The following is a 23186-nucleotide window of genomic DNA, read 5'->3' on the forward strand; positions in this document are numbered from 1 at the left end:
TGCCACGAATGCTTAATTAATTAAAAGACGTTATCAAGCATTTCGCGAAAGATATTGAAATTTGATAAAAGAGACACTGATAGGGAGAGAGGTCGAGCATAAAGTTCACCGAAAACAATAAAAAAGTGAACCTTTTGCTTTCAACCCTTTGTGTGTTGAAAAGGAAATATTTGCATCAACAGTGATCTAGAGTTCTTTATTTGTCGTTTTTTTTTCAAGGTTGATGTGAAAATTTTAGGAAAGTGATTGGAATCAGAGTTCCGTTTTGCTCATACTAATGCTGTAAACCTTATGGTTAAACTCATCCGCAGTAAACAGTTTTCCGTGAAGTTAATGTATTTAGAGAACAGTTCGCATCATCTTTACCCTCTTCGCAGAGTGTTATTGTCTGATTAACAAAAGACCCTTAAATGGGGGTTACTGGTGTTTAAGTGTATAAAAAATCTTTAAATTATATTGTAAACTGCTGTGAGAGATTGTGGTCAAGCCAAAGATATTAAAATGAAAATGTCGGTAATGTTCATAATATACTTTGCAAACCCCCTATCTGTGACCTCTTGAATACTGCGTGTTTCCATCACTACCACAGACAAAATTACCTGCTATTTACGGAGAGAGGCGAGAAACAATAATCTATACAACCCCTCGAAGGTGTGTACCCTCTTCGAATAAATGGGAAAGTTATGCGTGCTAGAGAATTGATGAATTGGGGTAATGCGGTAATCAGACAGGCAAGCCTATTAGCAAGGTGCTCTTTCTGCACGCAACAGACTTCGGGTAACTGTTTTGGAAACGCTTGTGTTAATCAGCTTAACTCAACTTTTTAACATCTTTAATTTTTGAAATTGGATAGCGTGGTTTCGTCATTGAAAATCTAATCCAACGATATAAAAATCAAATTTAAAAGGCGTCCATATGGCTTGTAAAATTAGTTGTTTCTTCAATCACGAGTTACCAACGTGCTGCGGTTCGTTTACGTTACGCGTTTCTGTCAATGCATTTCTTCTACTTTCTGTGAGAAAACTCCAGGTGCAAGTTACTCTTTTTTTGGCTCTTTCCTAATCCGTTCAAACAAATCTGATCTACCATTCCATTACCACTTGCATGACATGTCTAACTGAATATTTATGGTGCATGTTATTACTAATATTGTACTTCCCCAACACCATTTTCTAAAGGGCTACTTTATAGATTTCGATATTTAAAGTTATTTGCTAACCCTGAAACATCAACCATTAATTTAGCCGGTATCTGTGATTTGACGCCTAAGGTTTGTTCGTATGGACTCGTGCGAAAGTCACTTATACGAGAACGTCGGGCTTACATAAATAGGCCGCAGTTCTCGTATGAAATTCTTTGTGTAAATTCCTTTTCCCAAGCTTTTCAATCATCGCCTCAGTTCAGAGTTAATTACTTATCTGTAGTAAACAAATATGATATATGTTTGTCGGCTTGATGACAGCTCTGGTCGAAGATCTATGCACTTATAATAGTTTATAGAACTGCTAAATTAGATAAGTTATTTCCATAAAATTATTTCAGCGTTCGGGACACAATATTCGGCGTTATCTACACACCCAAATCTATGAGGGCTTCATGCTTTAAAACTAGCCTAGGAGATTGGATTATCAGATCTAAAGCTTGACTCGTGCGAAAGTCATTTCAACAACAATGTCGGACTTTGAAGTACATGGTTGGATCCTGGCCATGTGAGTACTAGAGTACTGTTTATAATTCCAGCGACATTGATTAAACATTGATTAAATAAAGAGAGAAGGAAAAAACAACAAAACAAGGCAAACGGACAATAATAACTAAGAGTTGCAATGAAATAACAATAATAATAATAATAATAATAATAATAATAATAAAAACGTTTGGACTTGTTTCCAGCTACTGCCGTAGATGCATTAGAATGAAAATAGTTGATGATTTTCAAAAGACTTCCTCTAAGCCGTTTCAGAACACAAGTCCTATCCTTTCCTTGGAAGGATATAATAGAACTAAATGGTCATGTCGAATTTGCGAGCGAAGGTGTGGATAACGAGTCGTTGTTAGTGGTGTTCAGCTGTTGCCTTCGATACATTGGGCTAGAGACGAAAAGTTGTTTTGATTTCACACTTAAAGGTAAATACAAAATAGAATTTTGCACGTATTTAAAAAAGAAAAAAAAAAGCGGTGGAGTATCTTGTGAACTGGAAGGGTGTATGTGTGAAAAAATTAGAGGTGATCAAACTTATGATACACCTCTAAACTGAAGACAACCACTATCCTTCTCCACGCCAGTTGGGTGAAAAGTTACACAAACGAAAGAAAACACATTCAACTAGAGACCAAAGGAAGGAAAAACTTAAACTCATGAAACAGAGGCGATTTTCGTGAAGTCAAAGATCAAGGTACATAAAATGATCTTAAAAAATTGAATAAGGTTGCCAAATAAACTAAAGACAGATTGAGTGTTATCTTAAAAGGTCATCTCCGTTATGCGGTTTTCGGGTCAGGTTATGATTATCTTTGAAGGCAATCAAGTCTGGAATAAAGATGGAAGATTGACGGAAACCCTGATAATTTTGACTGATTAACTTTAAAGTGAACCAAAGCCGTGAATACAAACTGTCACAATGAAGAGGACAATGGAGCTCAAATGTATTTCAAAGCCTGGAATTTGGCGAGCCTCCAGTTTCCGCAAAAGTTCTAGACAGGTCCTTGGCTGGGTTGTTCACTCGTCTTTCAACTAATAACACTGACACTTGTCGCATTTGACAAGAAGTTCAATATCCCTTTACTGCAACTCTGTATGGCGACAAGGGAAACGATTTTTATGGGAGTTAGGTGAGGATGGAGAAATTAAGCGGTGAGGCAAACAGGAATTCCTTAACAGGCCCGAGCATTGGCATAAACTCAGTAGTTGCACAGCTGAGTGTCTGACGCAGTGTCGTACAACATTCGTAAATATCAACATTTCGAACACTCGACGTAATGTGAATAATGGAGAATGAACAATCAGCGATATTGACGAGGAAATTCAGTACACGTTTCCGGCAGATTTCTCGCAAACCCACCAAAACATGGACAATAAAAACATGCGAATGAAGTTCGCCCTACGCACAAACAGTAAAAACCCTTGCCAAATCAATTGTAACCAAATTACAGTCCAATTAATGTTTACATTAGTGGCTGGGCGATGGGCCAGTTCTTGAACGATATGTCAAGCTCTTGTCTTAAGCTTTGCCCAGAATGTCTGGAGGTTGGCGGGGATTTTCGGTTGAAATTATCCCTATTTTCAACCTATCATCACAAAAATCTTCTTCGGGTGAAACCTTTTGGCCTTTGTAGCGTTGTAAATTACCATTATCAATACATACTTTTTATCAGTTTTAACTTGTAGGGCATGTAGTGCATTGATAGCAGATTTAACTAAGACATCTTAACCTGAGCTAAACAAGATAAAAGTACAATACAAGAGTCGTCCAAAGACGCCGGCAAAATTTAGATAGCATGACTGTAATCTTGACTGGTAAACTAAATTGACCTGTTCCTCAATCTGAAAAGTTTGGATCAACGGTAATACTTCGTTCTTCGTCTGATTAGAAATAACGGAGAACTACATGTTGCAAAAAACTTTTCGATCTATGATCAAATGAACCATCAGTTTTTGAAGAACAAGTTATAACAAATGTTATAATGATTAGAGAAAATAAACAGTTGTTTGAAAGATCGAGAGAAAAGATACGTGTGAAGGTACAACAGATTAGCTGGTACTTCCTATTTTGTGATAATTTGATTTGAGACGCAAACGACCCTAATGACGCAGCTAAACTTCAAAACGTCCTCCTTTGCGTGACTTAAGCTAAGTTGAAATAAACGTGAACCTTCAGCAAACGAGTGTGTATCTAAAGAGAGTATAAAGAAAAGAAAGTCCGAGAACAATTAGACTTGTTTTTTTTTTTTGTAATCGCCTAATCTCCTTTATATGTCGTGAAAAGCAATCCACAAGTTAGCTAATAGAGCTCTTTTCGATTGAGTGTCCAAAAAAAAAACCCGAAGCCCAAGTAAATACAACAGCCAATCAGAGGGAAGGAACATTTCGCAAGGAGCCAAAGAGAACTAAAGTGTAAACAAGCTAACTCATGAAGCGCGGGAAAACGCGAGTGACCAAGTCACGACTGATTTTAGTTTTAAATCTGATTGGTCGATGGGATGGCGTGACATTTCCTGACCAATCAGACTCAAAAGCTTTCTACTGTCTGTTTAGTTTTCTCAATGATAAGCCAGATTCAAAACAATATTACGCATTCCCTTCCCAGTAGTAGTAACTGAGACGGGTTTTTGGATGGGAAAATTTATGAGGCGATTATACCTTAAGTTATTAAAGGAGAGATAAATACTTCAAAAATCTATTTTGTTGTTATTGTAAGGCTGTAACAATTGTGAATTTTTAAAACTCTCTTTGTTAAGGCTATACGCGGCCAGTATGTCACATACTAAAACTAAACATCTAGACAGCATAACGTTTTTTAAAGTAGCTAATATCATTCTACTGATATAACTTGTAAGTACAAAGTCTTATGCGTTCAAACAAATCTAGCAGAGAGAACAAATTGAAAGATAACATCACTTTATCTTGAAGAAGTATCAAGTATTCCTATGCGTTTCAAAGTTCTTTCAATGATAAAGAAACATTGTCACCAGTGGTCACACATTAATCACTTCATCACTGGTAATAACACTTCAGAAACACTTGAAGCGAATTTTTATGTGCTTGGGCTCCAGCAGCGTCTCAAGTTGAGAAATATGGCACAATAGTCTTTGTCTGTACACATTTCCGTAGCCTTGATTTCAACATCCTGTTACACAAACCCTACATCCGCCGGCTCGCTATCCGTTGGCATAAAGTTAGGCTTCTCATGTTGAGCACGAGATGTATAAAGCATCACAATCGAGCACCCTCTTCCGGTTTCCATGGGAAAACTTGAGTTGGCTCTCACTGTAGTACACACCCTGTAGAGAGAAAAACAAAGAAACAAATACAAAACTATATAAAAATGAAGACTCTTGTACAAATCGTTTACATTACTTCATAGGGAAGCCTAGTGCACTTCTCTCGTCACAGTGCGGTGTAAACCTCACAGTGCGGTGTAAACCTCTTGTACTCTCTGGTATTGTGGCTTGATTTGGTCAGCCGCCCATTTCATTAAAATGAATGTTTCGCGCATAATTCACAGCAGCAGTGTCAGTACGCAGCAAATCTCTACTTTTTTCAGTGCGCTATCAGTTCTGTTCCATTACAGTTTGGCAAGATACAGCGCTTGTTCGCTTACACTTATAACTTCCGCTGTGGGTAAAATTCTAAATGTCGTTTGGTTTGCTTTACATTAAGATTGATTAAATAAACTGGCATTGAACAAACTCAGTTATCTTCTCGTATCCTTCTTTCCCTCCCCTCCCCTCCCCTCTTCTCCTGTTCCTCTCGTCTATTATCCCTTCCCCACTAGGAAATTATTAATTTCTAAGCCTGATTTGAGAATCCAAGATGGCAGCTACATATCTCGCGAAACTGCTTTCGCTCGCCGAAAAAAAACACATCAACCGCAGCTTAAACTTTTTTTCTCGCCGTAGGACGGCAAATTTTATACTTGGGCTACTCATTTTATTTTCTCTCTCTTTTTTTAGTTCCATGAAGTCCGAAAACGTTATTAAGACGTGCTGGGGTTGTTTGGTATGGTATGAATCAATAACTCATGAAGTGTTCATTAGTTTTATCATGTACAGTCTAGGTTTGACTTCCAACTGAGATGTTCTTCGGTGTTAAAAGACCGGAACAAGAAAATTATGTAACCACATTGCTTGTGTTCAAAATAAAGAAAAACCTCACGCATTTTGGTTAATCGTTCTTTAAGGTGACTATCGTTTGACACAAATTCTACCTTCATTTATAACTTAAAATTTATATTTAAAAACGCTCTGACTCTCATTCTGAGCTATATTTTAAACCTTTTGTTAATCCACGCTCCAACGTTCGCATAAAAAAGCCCTTCTTATAGCGTCTCTTTAATATCAGACATTTTAATAACGTTGAACCTCTATCGAAAGTGACTTATTGTTCTTCCCCACATCCCTTTTATCATAATTAGCTGAGAGAGCTTCCTGAGAAATAATTTGTTTTGTAAAGAGCGTGGGAAAAGGAAAAATACCAGAGTCGATTGCGAGAATTTGCACCCCAGACCTTAAGATTTGGCGCTCCGATGCTCTATCGCTGAGCCACAGAGAACTCTGAACTGAATGTAATAGCCTTTGACACACATCCAGTATACCTATACGATTAGCAACGTCGAAAGCAACTTGAAAGGATATAGAATAGAAAAGATGACAAATTTTGAGCTAAGTCGTGGAGTACATAAAGTTGATTTTGGTTATGAGTGAATTAGGTAAAGCATTGGGACGCCAAATCCTAAGGTCTGCGGTTTGATTCCTGCCTGAAACTCCCAATTTTTTTTCGCTTCACGCTCGTGAATAACATCTTTGTTCGATCGAAGATGGAGTAAAAATTCATCATCTCTTTAATGCTAGGACTTAAGATCGAAAAAATTTCTCCAGTAACATTTTAATCTATAGATTCATTTAATAAATTAGGCGTGAAGAAAGGATGTAGATTATTTCCTACTTTTAATTCTACATGACTACGTATCTTATTAGTATTAATTTAATTATTTCCTAATTTTAATTCCATATAACTACCTATGTTAAAAAAAAAATAATTTCAAAGTCGTGTCAAAAAATACCATGTGCTGATTGATTTTGCGATGCTGCTCCTGATTTTAACAAATTTTGAAAGTTTTACAGTCTTTTAAAGTTCAGGATCATGACTGTACCTTTGTCGGGCATTGTGGTACAGTAGAGATTTTTCGGGCTACAATGCCCGCACGTTCGCGTGATTGTTCAGACTGTTCTGTTGAAATATTTTTCAGGTTAATTTGTCAATTCCCTCCTAAGTGATAATAATATTAATGCAGTTTATACCCTCGGGCATGAATATGTTTTGGGCCCCCTCGACTCGGGTTGAAATGAATTGTAGTCTGTGCCCGCAAACAAAAACTCTATTTTTCAAATAGGTTGTTCTACGCACCTCTATCACATTCCCGCTTCTCATACGTAAAGAGCACATTAACAATGATGTGCTGGGTTTTTGAAAGAAAGAAGTCGAACATAAACATTTCCACCCAGCGAGGATTATAGATCCAACGCCTTTAATTCATAAGTTAAATTTTCTTCTTATAATACTTAAGGAAAAGTTTGGATGATGGACATTATTTCCTAACTTGATTATAAGCTAACCAAAAAATATTGGCTAAATCAACCAATAACGGAAATTTAATCAAGACAGTGGAACAGCTTACGTACGCCCTTCGGCCCATCCTGTAAGATTCACCTAATTTCCTAGTCATGTTAATTTATGGTTAAATTTAGAAATACCTAATGACCTTCTCAGTTTTATTGTCTAGGAAATGACCTCGAAAAACAAAAAAATCTTCTTATAATAACTAAGCCGGAATAACTTGCTATTTTTATCGCTTCTGGTTTGCAGAATCAAGCATAGTTGGAGGGAAATAAGGGTAAAACCGCACTCGGATCTGTTATGTTGTGTCTTGGATTAGAGATTAAATTAAGAACTCTTTAATCTGGTGCTAAGATTATTTTCGCAGATTACAGCGAGCTTTGGTATTGTGTGTGAATTCCAGAGTCTGATAAATTTCCATTTCTTCACGTACTGTGCCTGGTCTGCACATCACGAAAAAGATCTGAAATACCACAAAAACATTCTTATTTTTTCTGCAAGGCTTTTGTAAAAAGCACAGATTTTTGCGTTCGAAATCTAGGATCAGTAAAACCGACACCTGCCGTAGAATCATTAAAAATCTGTTCCGGTTCTTTAACTGTTAAAATCTCTCCACACGAGAGAAGCTTTGGAAATATTGGCAAATTTTTTTGTATTCAAACTGATCAAGTTCCTCATTCTCCTGGCAAGCGCAGTTTGATTTGTTCCAACATATTAACAAGACGTTAGACAAAGATCACAGCACTTGAGCCTCTGGACATACTCACTGATTAAACTAAACAACAGATGTATTCAACATAAAATCTCTGCGCCAAAACAATATTACAATTATTTTCAAGCGAGGGTAGTTCAACTGGCACCAAACGACCATAACTCTACGTTTGTTAATCATTTTATATCCTTCAAGGGTGCCATCAGTTAAACTAATACTTATATATCCTTCGCTCTATTTCCACCAGCGCGTGCAATTGTTTACGTAAAGCTTTGCGTCAACTATGGATACCGAGTGGGACTGGGGAGATACGAAATATTTTCCTCGCTGTCTCTCCATAGGGCATGAAAGTGCAGGGATTACGTGAATCACACGCGAGAACTCACGCTCTGCGTTAAGAAAGGTTAGCTTTAGACTACAAGTGAAATGCAAAGAGAAAGAAACAATAAAAGAAAATAAACATAAAAGATCGAATGACTCGAACAACAAAACAAGGCGGTGCTTCATCCTCTGCATTTTAAAGTCCGTCGTTCGGGCAAAAGGAAATCGGGGAAAAAAAAAATAGGCGTCTGGCGAACACGAGAAGCACCTATCCCTACCGCTTGCAGTCACGACAATGACGCCGTGGAAAACGTCGATTATAAAATGAACCTTCATTTATAATAAGAAATAAACGGCCTTTAACGGCACCTCTCTAGACCAATTCCTTCAGCATAACATGAGCATGAGATCATGTGACGGCAGCGTTGAGTTCGTAAAAGAGAAACATTGGTAATATATCGTCGGTTTCCGATATCAGAATACGAAGAATTTAGCGACTTTACCTCTTCGTTTTTAGAGATAACGGCTAGGACATGTGCAAGGTTTCAAACACATGTGCAAAGAGACAGATCTACTTATAAACCCTTTGTTGCTGTGGTAGCATCGTGATTTGCTCGGCGTTCTCAGTCAACGCCGACTTTCTTTTCGCTAATGAATTTCACTCGCGCTGTGGAGTAAGTTCGGAACCAGGCCTGATTCGGAACGAAGGATCGTTTGTAACATAGAATTCATAAGGTGTGTTTAAACTTCAGTTATTTTTCATAGTAAATATCAAGAAAGCTAAGTGCAAAGTTCCATTTTAAAAGTCTTAAATCTTCAAGTCATTCCCAGCAGAGTACATGTCTGTAGCTATCGGATGTTAGCTAGACTCAGTACGAGTACAACAGCCTCTATATGGATATCGACTACAATTAAAATCTCAATTAAAATATTTAAAACCTGTTGCGCATCGAAAAGAACAGCACAGTTTAACGAACACATTGAAAAGCTGTTAACCACCTCTGCTCAAATCTAACCTGGTAACCGAATAGGTTTGCTGAACGTGAAATCATTCAGATTTCAATGCGTTTCTCTTTCTCACGCGCTCTTTAACGTTGCATTTAAAACATTTGTGAAGGTAACAGAGTAAAAAGGGAAAGAAGACCTTGTTTCAAGCAACGCTAATACAACTTGAACATGTGCCCTCAATCAGAACTCCATGAGCAGTTTCCATACCAGGTGTTTGAACATTTTGATTGGTACAACTCGCACACATCTGCAGAACTCGTTCAAAAGTAATTACAAGAAACAGGAACTGCATCAATCGATCATGTACCGGACACGAATGGACTTGAATCTAATCCAAACAGTGAAACAATTAACGCGCAAATCCTTCATGAATGTTTCTATCAAGTTTTCTCATTTACGTTCGCATTCAAGAGATTGAATTTCAGCCGTCAAAACCTGAAATTATCATTATGCTCTTTCGCAATTTACAACAAATAGTATTTTCCGTATTCTTCACAAAAGAATAAAAAGAGATTGTATTGATAATAAAACAACTGCCAGGTAAAAGAACAAACAAAAAGAAAACGGAATCTCTTGCAAGCAGTGATGCCACTTCATGTTGTTGTTTCCTCCGTCTGAAGTGGGAAGTCGATGTTTCTCCCCTTGAACTCGAAAGTGTTATCTTTCCGAATAATTAAACAAAAATTAAGACCAAACAGTGACATATTTTTTCCAGTTGAGCTTAATCTACGTTACAAAAACATCCATTGTTTTGTAGAGAAACAAGACGGACGATTGTTATGGTGCTTATTTGGGCCGTTCTACATCAAGTACCGACATTAGATTTTCTAAAATGAAAAATGTATTTTCCAATTTCAAAATTCTATTATAAGAAAACGCAAACAACAAATTACATTTAAAAGTTAATCTGGCTAAGCTGTTATCGAGATTTGAGAAGCGCGGCTTCATGTGTAAAGCTGATCGCTTTACATTCACACGAGGGGTTAAGTCAAAGTCCTTCGTCTTAAGAATTTGTACTTAAAGTTAAATAAAAATAAACACACGTGAGAACAAGCTGGGGCGCATTGAAATAGTTGCAATTTCCCGCTTATTGAGTTAAAAGAGATTGAAGTAACCCATATTACAAATAAAAAGACGCTTTTATGAAAGCATGAACTAGTCAGGAACAAGAGATTATAACTTTTTGTCAGGAACCAAATGTTTTAGTGAACTACTTTGGGGCTTGCGTGATATTGCCTTAAGACAGATCGACAATCATATTAGACCTGCTGTGCAGGACACCTTTCATCACTCGAAGAATACTCACGAGTCCATCAAACGACAGAAAAAGGAATGTGTGAGAGAGATAGAGAGAGAAAAATGTCTTGCAGGTCATTGAAAGCTTCATAATTGCAGATATTGCAAATTTTCAAATCAAGACTAGCCTAAAAAAGGATCAAATTTAGATTCTTTCAATCTGGCTGGCCTAAAAATTTGCTTTAAAGTGAATACAAGTTTGAAATTGTATTAGAGACACAGTTCAAGTGCGCTAAAGGGGGTATAAAGATGTAAATTATAGTAAGTCTATCACTAGATCTCTCTACTTTACTTAATTTAAACACTGAATGAATTAATTTAAGGCTTAGATTAATAAAACTCTGATAATGAAAAACTTTTTGTTCGGAGCAATTTTGAACTGCTTGTAGAAAATAATCCGGATCTGTAGAGCTTTGGCTTTCCACGGTCGGTGATTGGTTTGGAAAATTCGCGCCAACCACCAATCAGATGTGAGACCAAAACCAATCGCGGCTCTGTAGCCCGCGTTTTTCCGCGCTTCACTCCCGTTACGGGGAGTTTTCATTGAATTTTGATTTTGATTTGTTCTAACAGGGTGTGGTGCCTACTGCGGTTTCACTATACGACCCTCAATTGAAACGCGCGTACAAATAAGTCAAAGGAGTAAACTCAAGAGCATGGTTACTCACTGGCTGTAATTTTGACTTACCTTAAACCGCCTAATCTGGTTCGAAGCCGCCGTTTTGGCTCATCACGCAATGCGCACGGGCAACACATCACGTTACAAGCGATAAAACGGTTGCGATGGACACTACCTCCCTTCCCTCCCCCCTTCATAAAATCAACGAGTTCTATCACTATCAACTTATACAAAAACTCACTTGGCTGTTCTTCTCCGACAACGCTGATTTTTTCTTTACTCAGCTGAGAGGTAAAAAAAAGTTATATTAGTTAATTCTGTTACTTCACCATTTATATACCTCTGGACAAATATCTTCCTCTTAAGACTGAGCACGAGTAAGGGACAATCAGAACGGGACCTAAAGTTGCAGTCGATATAAAAACCCCTCCCACTCCACCTCCTCCATCCTACGGAAAAGAGACCCCGTGTGACATTCTTTCGTCTTCATGATAATACAAAATCTAAAAAAAAGAATCTTCACTGTCCCAATGAAATAGAGGCCCAAGTGGAACGAAAGTTATTTTCAGCCCAAGAATTATGAAATGGATGGACATGAAACCCGGCGAAATGAGCCCCTCTTCAACGCAGATTCAGTTCGGGCAAAAGATACTCCTCTGACACTGAGCTCTACAAAAGCAAAATGCTTTAAAAAGAAATCCTATTTGAAAAAACCCTTGGCCAGGTGAGGAGCAGTTAGCTCCAGGTAACCATGGATACTCCTGGATGAAGAGGGGCTCTATGATAGTAAAGTAATTTGCTCCGAAACATACTCCTGCATGGAAAAGACCCCTATAACACAACACAATGACCATTGCTGGAGCGTCAATCTTAGCAGCTCACCTTAAGGTAAAGCTTGATTTCTTCAGCTCGTTTCATATACTTTTCCACCTACAGGAGCATTCAGAAAGACAAAAAAAGGTTTGAGGGGGAGAAGTTTTCAACTGTGTGCCGACAGTGTCGCGGGTCGCATTAGTTTAACTTTACTTCTCTCCGTTATTGGTTTGGAAAACTCGCGCGTCTCTCTAGACCACACAAATTCAAAACTAAAATAAACCGCGAAAATAATATTCCGATTTCCCCGCGCGTAAGCTATTTGCTGCTTCTGCGTTAATTTATCATAGGCTCCTTCTCCTTGTGGTATCTTCTTCGATTACGATTGGCCGTTGTGGTTATTTTGGTTTTAGTTGTAGGGCACTCAATCGATAGCGTTCAAGGAAAGATATCTAGTTGAACTTTAAGTTACGACATAACTTGCCTCTAAATGCACTGCTTCCTTGTACGATCCACGAGGTGTACCTAGAATATGACAGAGACGAAAAACGATTAAGTCTTCATTTAATTGCACACATCAATTCGATGCTCGCCTAAGTGATAAACATTTTTTAAGACTCAGATTGAAAAAAAAAAAATCAATAAAAACAGCCTGTTTATGGATCCTTTTAAAGAGAAGCCATTTGAGATGTTTCTGTACATTCAATTCGTCTAATCGCTTTCGGTTGTTCAACACCGACATGAGATTTATTATTAACGACATTTAATTCAGGAGAGTGTAGTACAATCCTTTTATATTCAAAGAGTGACCGGCATCTAACTTCCCCTGACAATATCATCCTTGAATCACACATTAAAGTCACGAAAATAAAGGAAATGATCACCAACAAAAGTTCCTGATTTTAAAACGAATTCTCCTCGTCAGTATTTAATAAAATGTATGGAGAACAGTATGGAGAATAAGCATACTGATGTTAGGGTGTAAAGGGTTAATCGAGAACACGTAGTAATGCTGTTAATCGGCTCCAACCTGATAATATAGGTAAAAGTGCCTCCAATGCCAACTGATACTGTTCCAGTGCACTGTCATAAGCTCCATGCTCATCCTGAAACAACAAGGCTTAGCATAAGGGCCCGCTCTTTTTCTATCGCAGGGGGGGGGGAGAGAAAGGGGGTTTTGGGTTAGCGGGGGGGGGGGGGCGGAGGATTTTGGTTGTTTCACGATAAGATTTAATTCATCCCCCTCTTAGGCTCTGTAGTATTCTATGATCCCCCTTCATCTGCAGTCAGTTTTCTTAAGTACCCCTTTATACTCTGTCAGCGACGACTGACCCCTTCTCCGTTCCCCATTTTGCGATTCCAGAGAAGATGTTATAAAGTGGTAATCGAACTACTTGTAGTGCAATTTTGATCTCAAATCATACTTGTGATTTCAAATCAAACTTGCGCTGCGCGCTCGTTCAATTTTGAAATCAAGCGTTTGAGTTCAGACCAAATTGTACTCAGGTCAATGACCATTATTTACTCCTGCAACGATTAAAACAATTTCGGGCGCAGATCCCGCACGCTTTGCTCATTGGATATGAGATGGTGAATAATCAAAGAGTCGCGTAGCGCCGAGTTAGCTATAACCAATCTCGTATTCAACAAGTGCGAATGGAATAATTTTTTACTTAAATCTCATCAAATCCTAAATTTTTGGCTATTTGAAGCTTTTTTCGGCTCTGTAACAGTTGGCGTAATGCATTTTCATATAGGGTGACTTGGAATATGAGCTGATAACCGGAGTTGAGTGAACCAATCATAACACTAGAAATGTGATATTTAGGGGTTGAAAATTTAATGAAAAAGGATATTCAGAGTTTGATTAACCAATCTGAGCGCACTTTCAACGCTATACTCTGTTTAAGTATTAATCAAATGCATTTATCTTTCAGTTCTATCCTTCGTTCTTGACAAACTTTCGCTACCCTCTTAAATACCAATCTCGGCTCGCTCATTTACGTTTTCTCGCGCTTCAGGCAGTTTGCCAGAAGGCCTTAATAATTCCTTTTAGTAGCGGTTCTAAGGCACCCAACCGAAATTTGCTTTAATGTACTTTTGCTATTCAGTGGTTTGTAATTCAACTTTAATGCAAAGAGAATGCTTTTCGATCGAGTGTCGAATCACAACCGCCAATCAGAAGAGAAGAAAATAACTGCCTGGAGCGCGGGAAAACACGGGGGCGACCAAGTCATGATTGGTTTTAGTTTTGTATCTGATTGGTTGAGAGAGAAGCGCGAATTTTCTGGAACAATCACAAAGCACATTGTAATCCCAGATTACCTGCGACGATCAATTGAAAATTGCTCCAAACTAATCAGAGTTTATGATCGGCCAGATACGGTTGAACCCCCGATCAGCTCTCTGAAAAACTCGGCGCTCTGATTTCCTTTCTTCGTTACTTCTCTCATTAATGACATAAAATAAAGGATTCACCGCCTTAAAAAGTAGTAACTTACTCTTATTTCCGCGATATTTGCAAGGTGAAGGGCTTCTTTCAACTCAGGGTGTTCACTGCTGTAACGCGCTAGTAGCTCATCAGGGCTACTATGTGCTTTTGTCTTAAAACACTGTTTCAGTTCTTCTGCTCGGTTCATGTACTGATTCACCTTAAAATTAAACCAAAAGAGACAGAAGGCAAGTCTGTCTCTGACTGACAATTCTTTGTTATTTCATGAAATATTATAATCTTACAAAAAGTTCAACGTTTCCGTGTAACATTTTCATAAGTGCAACGACATTTAATCATTTCATTCCCAAAAGTGATTTAAATGAAATTTCTCCTAACAATGCAAAGACATTGTCTAGCGAACAGGTGGGGAGAATAGACACACTCATCGACTTCATGCAGGTATCAGCTAGTGATAAAACACTAGATTCTCAATACTAAACATATGGATTAAGATGTAAGAGTGGAGAATTGAAAGTAATACGTGTATCACCACCGTATAGAGCTTGGGTATCAGTCAAGATCTATTCTCACTTGTTCCAGGCTCTCAGTCAATGCAGATGAACACAAAATATGGTGGAATATGAGATGGCTTGAAGAAACATTTCATAGCCTTTTCTCTGAATATCACAACCGCCATGTCTGCTTGCTCACAATTTATTTTTGCTCTGACACTCACTCCTCTTTACTAACTGAGAGCCTGTCATAAGCCAGATTTATCATCTGGTTGTCAAGGCTTCTTGATTTCATTTTATTTGTTTTATAAGGATAAATTTTAGAACAGGGACTTCCTGACCAAAATGAACTGACTGATCACTGCTTTACAGATCAAGCAAGAAAAAAAAATGCAAATTTAATCAAACCAGGGAGACTTATCATTTTGACACATGATTTTGTGCTTCAATCAAACTTGTAAAATGATGAGTACCGTGGAAGGAGGGTCAGTGCATCATAAGATTCAAAAGCTATCGCCAGAAGCTACTGCTTAGAATTGATATTACAACAAAGAAGGACTTACCCTCTCTCGCAATTTTGTTTTCATCTCTGGGTCCTTTTCATCTAAAAGGAGAGTGTAATTATCAATTTTTTGTTACAACAGCTACATGAACCCCAAACCACTTTTGATTGAGTGTCAATGAAAAGCCAAACCAATAATAGAGCAATCACAACAGCCAGCCACAACAAAATTGAACATCACAAGGAACAAATGGTAACTGCCAAATGAAAAAATTATATACAAATGTATAAAACTGACCTTCAGTGCAGGAAAGTGTTGGTGACAAAATTTACCATAACTAACCCCTACTACACCACTCTTACACAACACAACAAACAAACAAGACAATGAATCGGTTTGGGTATCTTTAACTAGCAGCCTCTGAGTGCTCAAGGAAAGTGCTCAGTGTAAGAGGGAGGGTTAGAAATGACTAGAACAACCACATCCACAAAATGAAGTGATCATATGACAACCAAATGTCAGTCAACTGCTAGCCAGGCACAGCATGGAGGCCTGGATCTAATTAAGTTATTGCCCTAGGAATACGAAACTCTTAGCCATAGCTTGCCATCTGACTGGGAAAAGGGGGATCCTGAGTATTCAAAAACAATCGCAGAGTGCAGGGAAGCAAAACAAGTGCAGCCCCAGATCACTTCCAAAGCTCAAATAAAAATTTCTTTCGACATGAATAGCAACTAATAGACATACACTCAATGGCTGGTAAAAAAAAAGCCATAGCTTCACAGTAGAGTTTTGCAGCTCCTTTTAAATCACCAGCATCATCCATTTTAATGGCCTCAGTCACAAGCTTAACCTGCAAAGAGCATACAAACATACAGTGTAAGATCAAATAGGTAGTTGCATGTACATGTTGCTTAAATCGAAAATTCAAAACATGGAGTAATCCTGTTGATGAAAATAAAGATTTTTTCAGTCCTGAGAGGTACTTTCATGGAGCATGGAGATGTCATTGTACTATCCACTGGTATTAGCCAAACTTTTGGTTTCACTAATTGAGACTTTTTTAAAGAATTCAAAGTCAGGTTATGAGCTTGAAGGGCCATATTACTGTTAAGTATTTCCAGCTCTCTGTGGCATGAAGCAATTAAGAGTGATGCCACTCCCCCCATGAAGGAGTTGTTGATCCATCCCAGGGTTGTAACCCCTTCTGCATTTTGTAGGTTTCTGTCACAGTTTGTTGGTAACCATTATTGCTCCTGGTTGAAACTTGTGGTGTGACAAAAGAGTTTCTTACATAAGAACAAAACACAATGACCAGCCCAGCCATGCCCAATCCTGATCCTTTCAATCAGGAGTCTATTACACTGACCATGAGGTCACAATAGCTCCCTTTCTTTCCCAGAACTGATTAAAATGTACCTTCTCCCTATAATATCCATACACTATCCAGCATTGATGTCATGAGAATACTCAAAATTATCACTCAAAGAGATAGTATTTGTTTTCTTGATTTAACTCCAAATTCTTGTGACTAATTTACAAGAAATGTTTAGCAGCTTGAGGAAAGAATTAACAATCAGATCTTGGGATTTGAAGGGTTAAAAGAAATTGATGAGTATTATAACACTTACAGCCCTCCCTAAGCAGGATGGTGATGGGACATGTTCTAGATCAAGAAAAGGATGTGCAAAGAAATCCTCAAAGGAGATTCTGTCCATGGGATCTCTCTGTAGCAAGGCCAACATGAGATCCTGACAATCTTGTGACACTTTGGTCCCAACAGGGAGCTTAAAAGTATAAACCAATTAAATGATTGATGATGTAAACTTTCTAGCAACAATGAAAATCCAACTTGGCATTAAAAGATATTAAAAAAAAAAGTTTGCCACTGATGATCTCACTTCAAATAAATGGCAACAGCTTAAACCAAACAATTAGACGTGACCTTTACCTTGTCAGGAAATGGCACAACTGTGCACAGTTACATAAAATTAGAAAAACAGCTTTTTAATATATTTTTCTCTGGATAAAGTAGTGATTTAGGAGAAAGCTGGGGTAAAGTGGAAACTGTTCATGCTTTACATCCTGTAATCACCAAGTTTCAATTGAGGTAAAACTTTTGTTAATTATGTCCATTTAACAAACTAAGTTAATTGCCACAAGCTCATGAGACTCTCTCAGGCAATCATCAACCTAATTAAGTTCATGTTCACATGAAACATTGCAATGATGTTACAGTTCAATCTTTCAGCTCAAAACCACTTTTGTAGCAAGTGTTTTATAGAGGCACCACAGGGATTCTCTGCAGTTGATTTCAACATTTATGATAACCTCTTCCTTCCACTGATCCAGTCAGTGTTGACCAGTACCTGGAATGGAAGCTTTTGGCTGAATTGTGGGAATCTACAAAGTACTAGGGTTATGGTGGTATTTTATCTTGAGGCTAGCTAAACACAGCGGGAACTTTTGGATAATCCAGGAAGAATGTAAAGTGCAGAAGAAACAGTGCGAATAAAAGAAACATGAAATCATGCAACAATGAAATCTTTATAGCAGTTTTGTGATCACTACTGGTGTTATCCTTACCTCTATAGGAGCTGAAGATCGAATCTTCGTTTCAAGTTCTGCAAAAGACCCAGAGGCAAAAGGTGCCACACCAAACAGTGCCTCTTAAAAAGAGTGAAAAAAAGGAGACATTCATTATTTCAAATAAATATAAAATACCCAATTTTTAATGTTGGTCTACATGTCATGCATTCACTTTTTAATATGTTGTTACATTTCGTAGAAAAGGTTGTGGTTACTCATCGTGGTGAATAACAATAAAAGCTAAGTCTTTTGTTTGTCTCACAATGCATCGTCAGACAAATGAAAAACTTAGCTTTTATGTTGTTACATATTATTTTTTTACCTATAATAATGTCACTACCTTATTCCAAAATTGCTTTCTGTCAGTCAGACATTTTACTTAATAGATACAGTTAGTATGCTGAATACTGCCATTTCAAAAAATGTTGTCCCCTGAAAGTACCAGGAATTGATTGAAAAATAATTCCAGATAAAATGGAAATTAGCTATTATCAATGCTATTTACTTGCTAGTTGCTCAAATAAACCAAAAAATGTCCAGTGTATGAATCAATATAAACACAATCTCTGAAAGAACCCACATGACTATTAATTAACAAAATGTTACCTGTTAAACAGTCAGACTAATTTTTAAATTATTGGTGTAATTGGCTTACAGGAGATGAAAGCAACCAAAACAACAAACAAACAATAACAAAACTGAGAAGGAGCAGTCTGTCCAACAGTGACTCACCATAGAGGATAACACCCACAGACCACAAATCTACCCTGGCATCATATTTTAATGAACAGATCATCTCTGGCGCCTGGTAAAAAAAAAAAGTACATATTAATATTAATCATATTAGCTATGATTCAACCTAATACAAAATAAAAGTGGCCCTAAAACAGATCCTTGTGGAACTCACACATTGTTTCTGGTTTGGTAGTGCTAGCCAATTGATTTTAACAAAATGCACAATCATGTAATGTCAACAAACCTTAAATTCTAAAATCCTTGCACATTCCTTTAACCCTTTAACTCTTATGAGTGACCAAGACAGAAGTTCTCTTTACAATATCAATACAATATTTAGCAGACAAGTAATGAGAAAAAAAAATTAATTAAGGGATTCTTAGTTCATCCAATACCAAATTCTCCAAACAAACATCACAAGAACTATGTGGCAGAAGATAAGGAGAATTTATTAATGAGATCTTGGGAGTTAAAGGGTTAAATTTAAGTTTCATAACGAGTTCCATACTTTCCATATTGTATTTATTTCTCCATTTATCTATTTACAAAAACCAAGGCCATTAATTTTTTTGTTAGGCTAGCTCTACTTGGAGGACTGATCTTTGCTACAATATCAAATAAAAATGTTATGATAAGAATTTCAGTTGTAATACACCAAAGAATATTTCTTAACAAGCCTCATCGGCCAACATACAGCACCATGTACAGAGGGGATCCTCTCAGTGTCTTTGTCTCCTCTCCACTATGTAAATACTGTGCAAAACCAAAATCTGTGTAAAAAGTAAGTATGTAGGATGGTGAACAAAACAGAATAAGTAAGTTCATCTAACGTGGCCTGCCCTGGGTTATAACTTACAACAAGCAAAGAACCTGCATGAAAAACAAACTAAAACCTTCTGGATGTGAATTGTGAAGACCCCTTATTTTCAAATCAAAATTGATCTTGACAGGAATAACCAATGTGTGACATTCAAGACAAAAATTGAAGTTGGGGTCTATTTTAGAGGAATACATCAATTGAGAGCAAAAATGGAGTTAAAATTTTACGCAAAAACAACAAGTCACCAACAAGCGTTACCTGCCAATTTTAGAACAGGATTTTGTGGGTCTGATAACAGCAAATTCTGAGGCTTAAGATCCATGTGAGCTATGTTGTTCACATTCAGAAATTGAAGTGCAAGAGCTAAAGAAAAAAAAAAATGTCATAATAGACTAAAATTACAATTGCAATTAATTAATTATTAATTACAAAGAAATTTGAGCCTTAATAGGGGAAGGGTGAGTGTAGTGTTCTGCACCGGATTACTGACAGAAATTTTGCTTTCTTTCTATAAATACTACAGAACTACTTCTTTTCAAGTCCAAGTTATATGTACCAGGAGGGTAAATATTTGATTATTATTGAGGAATGTTACAGTAATATATCATGATATCTCAGAGGTATCTAGATCAATCATCTGTAGAGGCCACAGGCTGGGGCAAATAACTCATCAGCAGGACACTTCTACAATACATCATGATATATCTGGAAAACGGCCAAGTTCAATGGTTGTTTTTTCATTCAATTATTGAGTTAACTTTTTTCTTCAGAGAATTTTTCATATATCATTCTCACACAGTTTAAGAAAGTGATCTGTAATTTACATTCAAAATGACAGTACTATGATTAAAATTATATGTATTTCTTGATAGCAAAACTCAGATGATTCAATTTTAAATCTTATACAGAATTATATTTTCCTCATATACCTAACTGTTGTAAAAATTTCTTAGCAATAGGCTCAGGTAGACCTCTTCTGCTGTGAATAAACCTGGATAAGTCACCACCACTGCAATACTCCATTATGAGGAAAATGTATTGATCATTCCACTGACAAAAGAAAAAGAACACAGAGAATGATATGAAATATCAAGAACTGGAGCTTATCTCGTTTGTACAAATTAATGCTTGTTGTAATTGAATGAAAAAATGGGCGAGATCCATGTAACCTTATCCTCACTATTGAAAAGTAAATTTGAACCAAGGGAAAATAAAATTAGTTCAAGTTAAATGGGAGTTGGGTTGACCAAGGTCTGGTTAGCTGATGGTAAATGAATGGAAAAGTGGGGTCAAATTTAAGGGAAATCAGATCTTGTTCAAGTTAGGAGGGGGGGGGGATTCCTATTGTCCACGTTCGAGTTGGAGGACTTCTACTATAGTTCATCACTGCAAATGTTTAACAACTACATTTAACCACTAAAAGAGACTATGCTTACCACAAAGTCTTTCAATTTGACAATATACTCATGATCAAGTTTCTTGAGTAATTCAATCTCAGTGAGTAAATTTTCTGTTGAAGTCTTGCTTAGGGAACTTTTTTGAATGCACTTGATTGCAACCACATCTCTGGTGTTACCCTATAGAAAGTGAAGAGTAAGAGTGAACAATTTAATGCCCTTTTACTTGTGTGAGTCAGACCAGGACTAAATTTCTGAACTGCTAGCCGCCAAATACCAAGGTTCCAAATAATGTACACTTTATTCTTCCTATTATTTATCTCTGTACAAGTTCAAATCTATTCGAAATCTAGTAGAAATATATATGTTTCTGTCAGAAAGATTGTCAGGATAATCAAGCACATAAAGTAACGTATACATACCCGTTGGTGTCTCAAATTCTGCGACTAGTAGTCATTTAATTTTGTCTTACTAATAACAGATTGTTACGTCACTTCATAATAATTATGACGATAATTTCAGTAATTTTGTGTCATAGCGAAACAATTTCTCCCTACCATACCATTACAAAATCAAGCAAACAAGAGACAAGAATAAAGAAATATATCAATTATGGGATCATTTATTGATCCTATCCCAAATTCTCCAAAATAACATCATATGATTTGTATAGCAGACTGTAAGGAATGCTACCAAGGAGATCTTGGAAGTGAAAGGGTTAACTAAATGCCTCAAGGCAAAACTGTCTCCTTGATTTTTTGCTTGTCTTTGAAAATGCTTAAATATCATACGATCCTTTTATGTAACATTTCATTCAAAACAGAAACAATGTTCAGAACTAACTTCAACTGGCTTCATTTGATTTTTTATTTTTTTAAAGGTGCACTCATGTTAAAAGATATCTCTTTCTTGCCAGCATTCTTTGTGACTTCTTTAATACAGCAGATAAAAAAATTGGAAGAGGGCATGAATTCTAATTTTTGGCTTGAATTACTATAATTCACTCTTAAAAAAAAAAAAAATTCAAGAGGGATTCAAATCATCCTAGAGTTGTAGAAGAGAAATGTTGTAAGTTAAATTACACACTTATATTATAATTTTCAACTTTTTGGTATGTGCTTCATTTATCTTCACTCTTAAAATAAGAGACTGATTCCTCGTTTTAAAAACTGTATTCAAATTTAAGATAGAAAAGGACTCATTCTCAGATTAGTTCTTCATAAGAACAGTAACTACCATTTCCTCGATGTTCACTTTCACTTGCGTTTTGTATGACCGGTTCATATTAAAATTTAAGGGAAGAACGAATCACCGCGAATTATTTTCAAATATTCATGGTGAAATATTTTGAGTAACTGTATTTTTAGTAGTTGATGTTTAACTATTGTGAAGCAGCTTCATGTAACTTGAACTGACAGGGCGGCTGAAAGATTGTGAAATTCCGAGTCACTGAAAATGAAGAGATACTTCTTTATAACAATGTTAAAATAAATTTGGACGCTTCTAAACTGTTACCTTTTTGAATGCCTTATATACAGTTGCGTATGTTCCCTGGCCTAATTTCTCGGTGATAACATAATGCTCTAGCCTTGGAGGAGGCACTACTTGAGGAGAACTATAGGTGGCCGCCATTTTGTTTGTTTACGATTGAGCCCGCGCGCGATATCGCTGGTCAAAGAAACTGAAATGACTAGGTACACTTGAAGTGAACAAATTGAATTGAAACTTATTTCAAAAAAATTTCATTAGACCCATCAAACTTTAGTCTTGATCGTCGCAATGGTACTTGTAAAGGAGCATATCGCAGAAACATGGCGTAAAATAATTCAAAGCTCCCCGAATAGGCGAGGGAAATCGTGGGTTGTGTTTCGACATGGAACTTGCGTGATTCTCATGGAAGGGGCGTCTAGCAAAGAGGAAGCAATCACTCAAGCCACGCAGATTATTTCTGAATATGGTCCCGTTTATGCTGGAACCCCGGCTGGAGATTTTAATATTACTGAAAATTCTGCAGTTGAAGGAATAATCGTGACTGGATGGCATTCAGATGTTCTAAATTACGTTGACAAGGATGAACAAGGAGATAACATG

General features: G+C 37.0%; 1 protein-coding gene across 1 annotated transcript; it reads right to left on the bottom strand.

Moving 5' to 3' along the window:
- Positions 1-4385: 4385 nt before the first annotated feature.
- Positions 4386-22743, bottom strand: LOC131769161 (serine/threonine-protein kinase ULK3-like). The gene is made up of 16 exons (XM_059084910.2): positions 22611-22743; positions 21135-21275; positions 20628-20748; positions 19957-20061; positions 19578-19648; positions 18876-18948; positions 18141-18223; positions 17186-17341; positions 16302-16407; positions 15615-15655; positions 14607-14756; positions 13136-13211; positions 12590-12630; positions 12175-12222; positions 11534-11576; positions 4386-5001 (listed from the first exon to the last, which is right to left on the bottom strand). Exons 1-16 carry the CDS (start codon positions 22725-22727, stop codon positions 4985-4987), a joined length of 1389 nt encoding a protein of 462 aa, XP_058940893.2. The 5' UTR covers positions 22728-22743; the 3' UTR covers positions 4386-4984.
- Between the last annotated feature and the right edge of the window lie 443 nt (positions 22744-23186).

This window comes from Pocillopora verrucosa, chromosome 4 (assembly GCF_036669915.1).
Source record: "Pocillopora verrucosa isolate sample1 chromosome 4, ASM3666991v2, whole genome shotgun sequence".
NCBI classification, from domain to species: domain Eukaryota; kingdom Metazoa; phylum Cnidaria; class Anthozoa; order Scleractinia; family Pocilloporidae; genus Pocillopora; species Pocillopora verrucosa.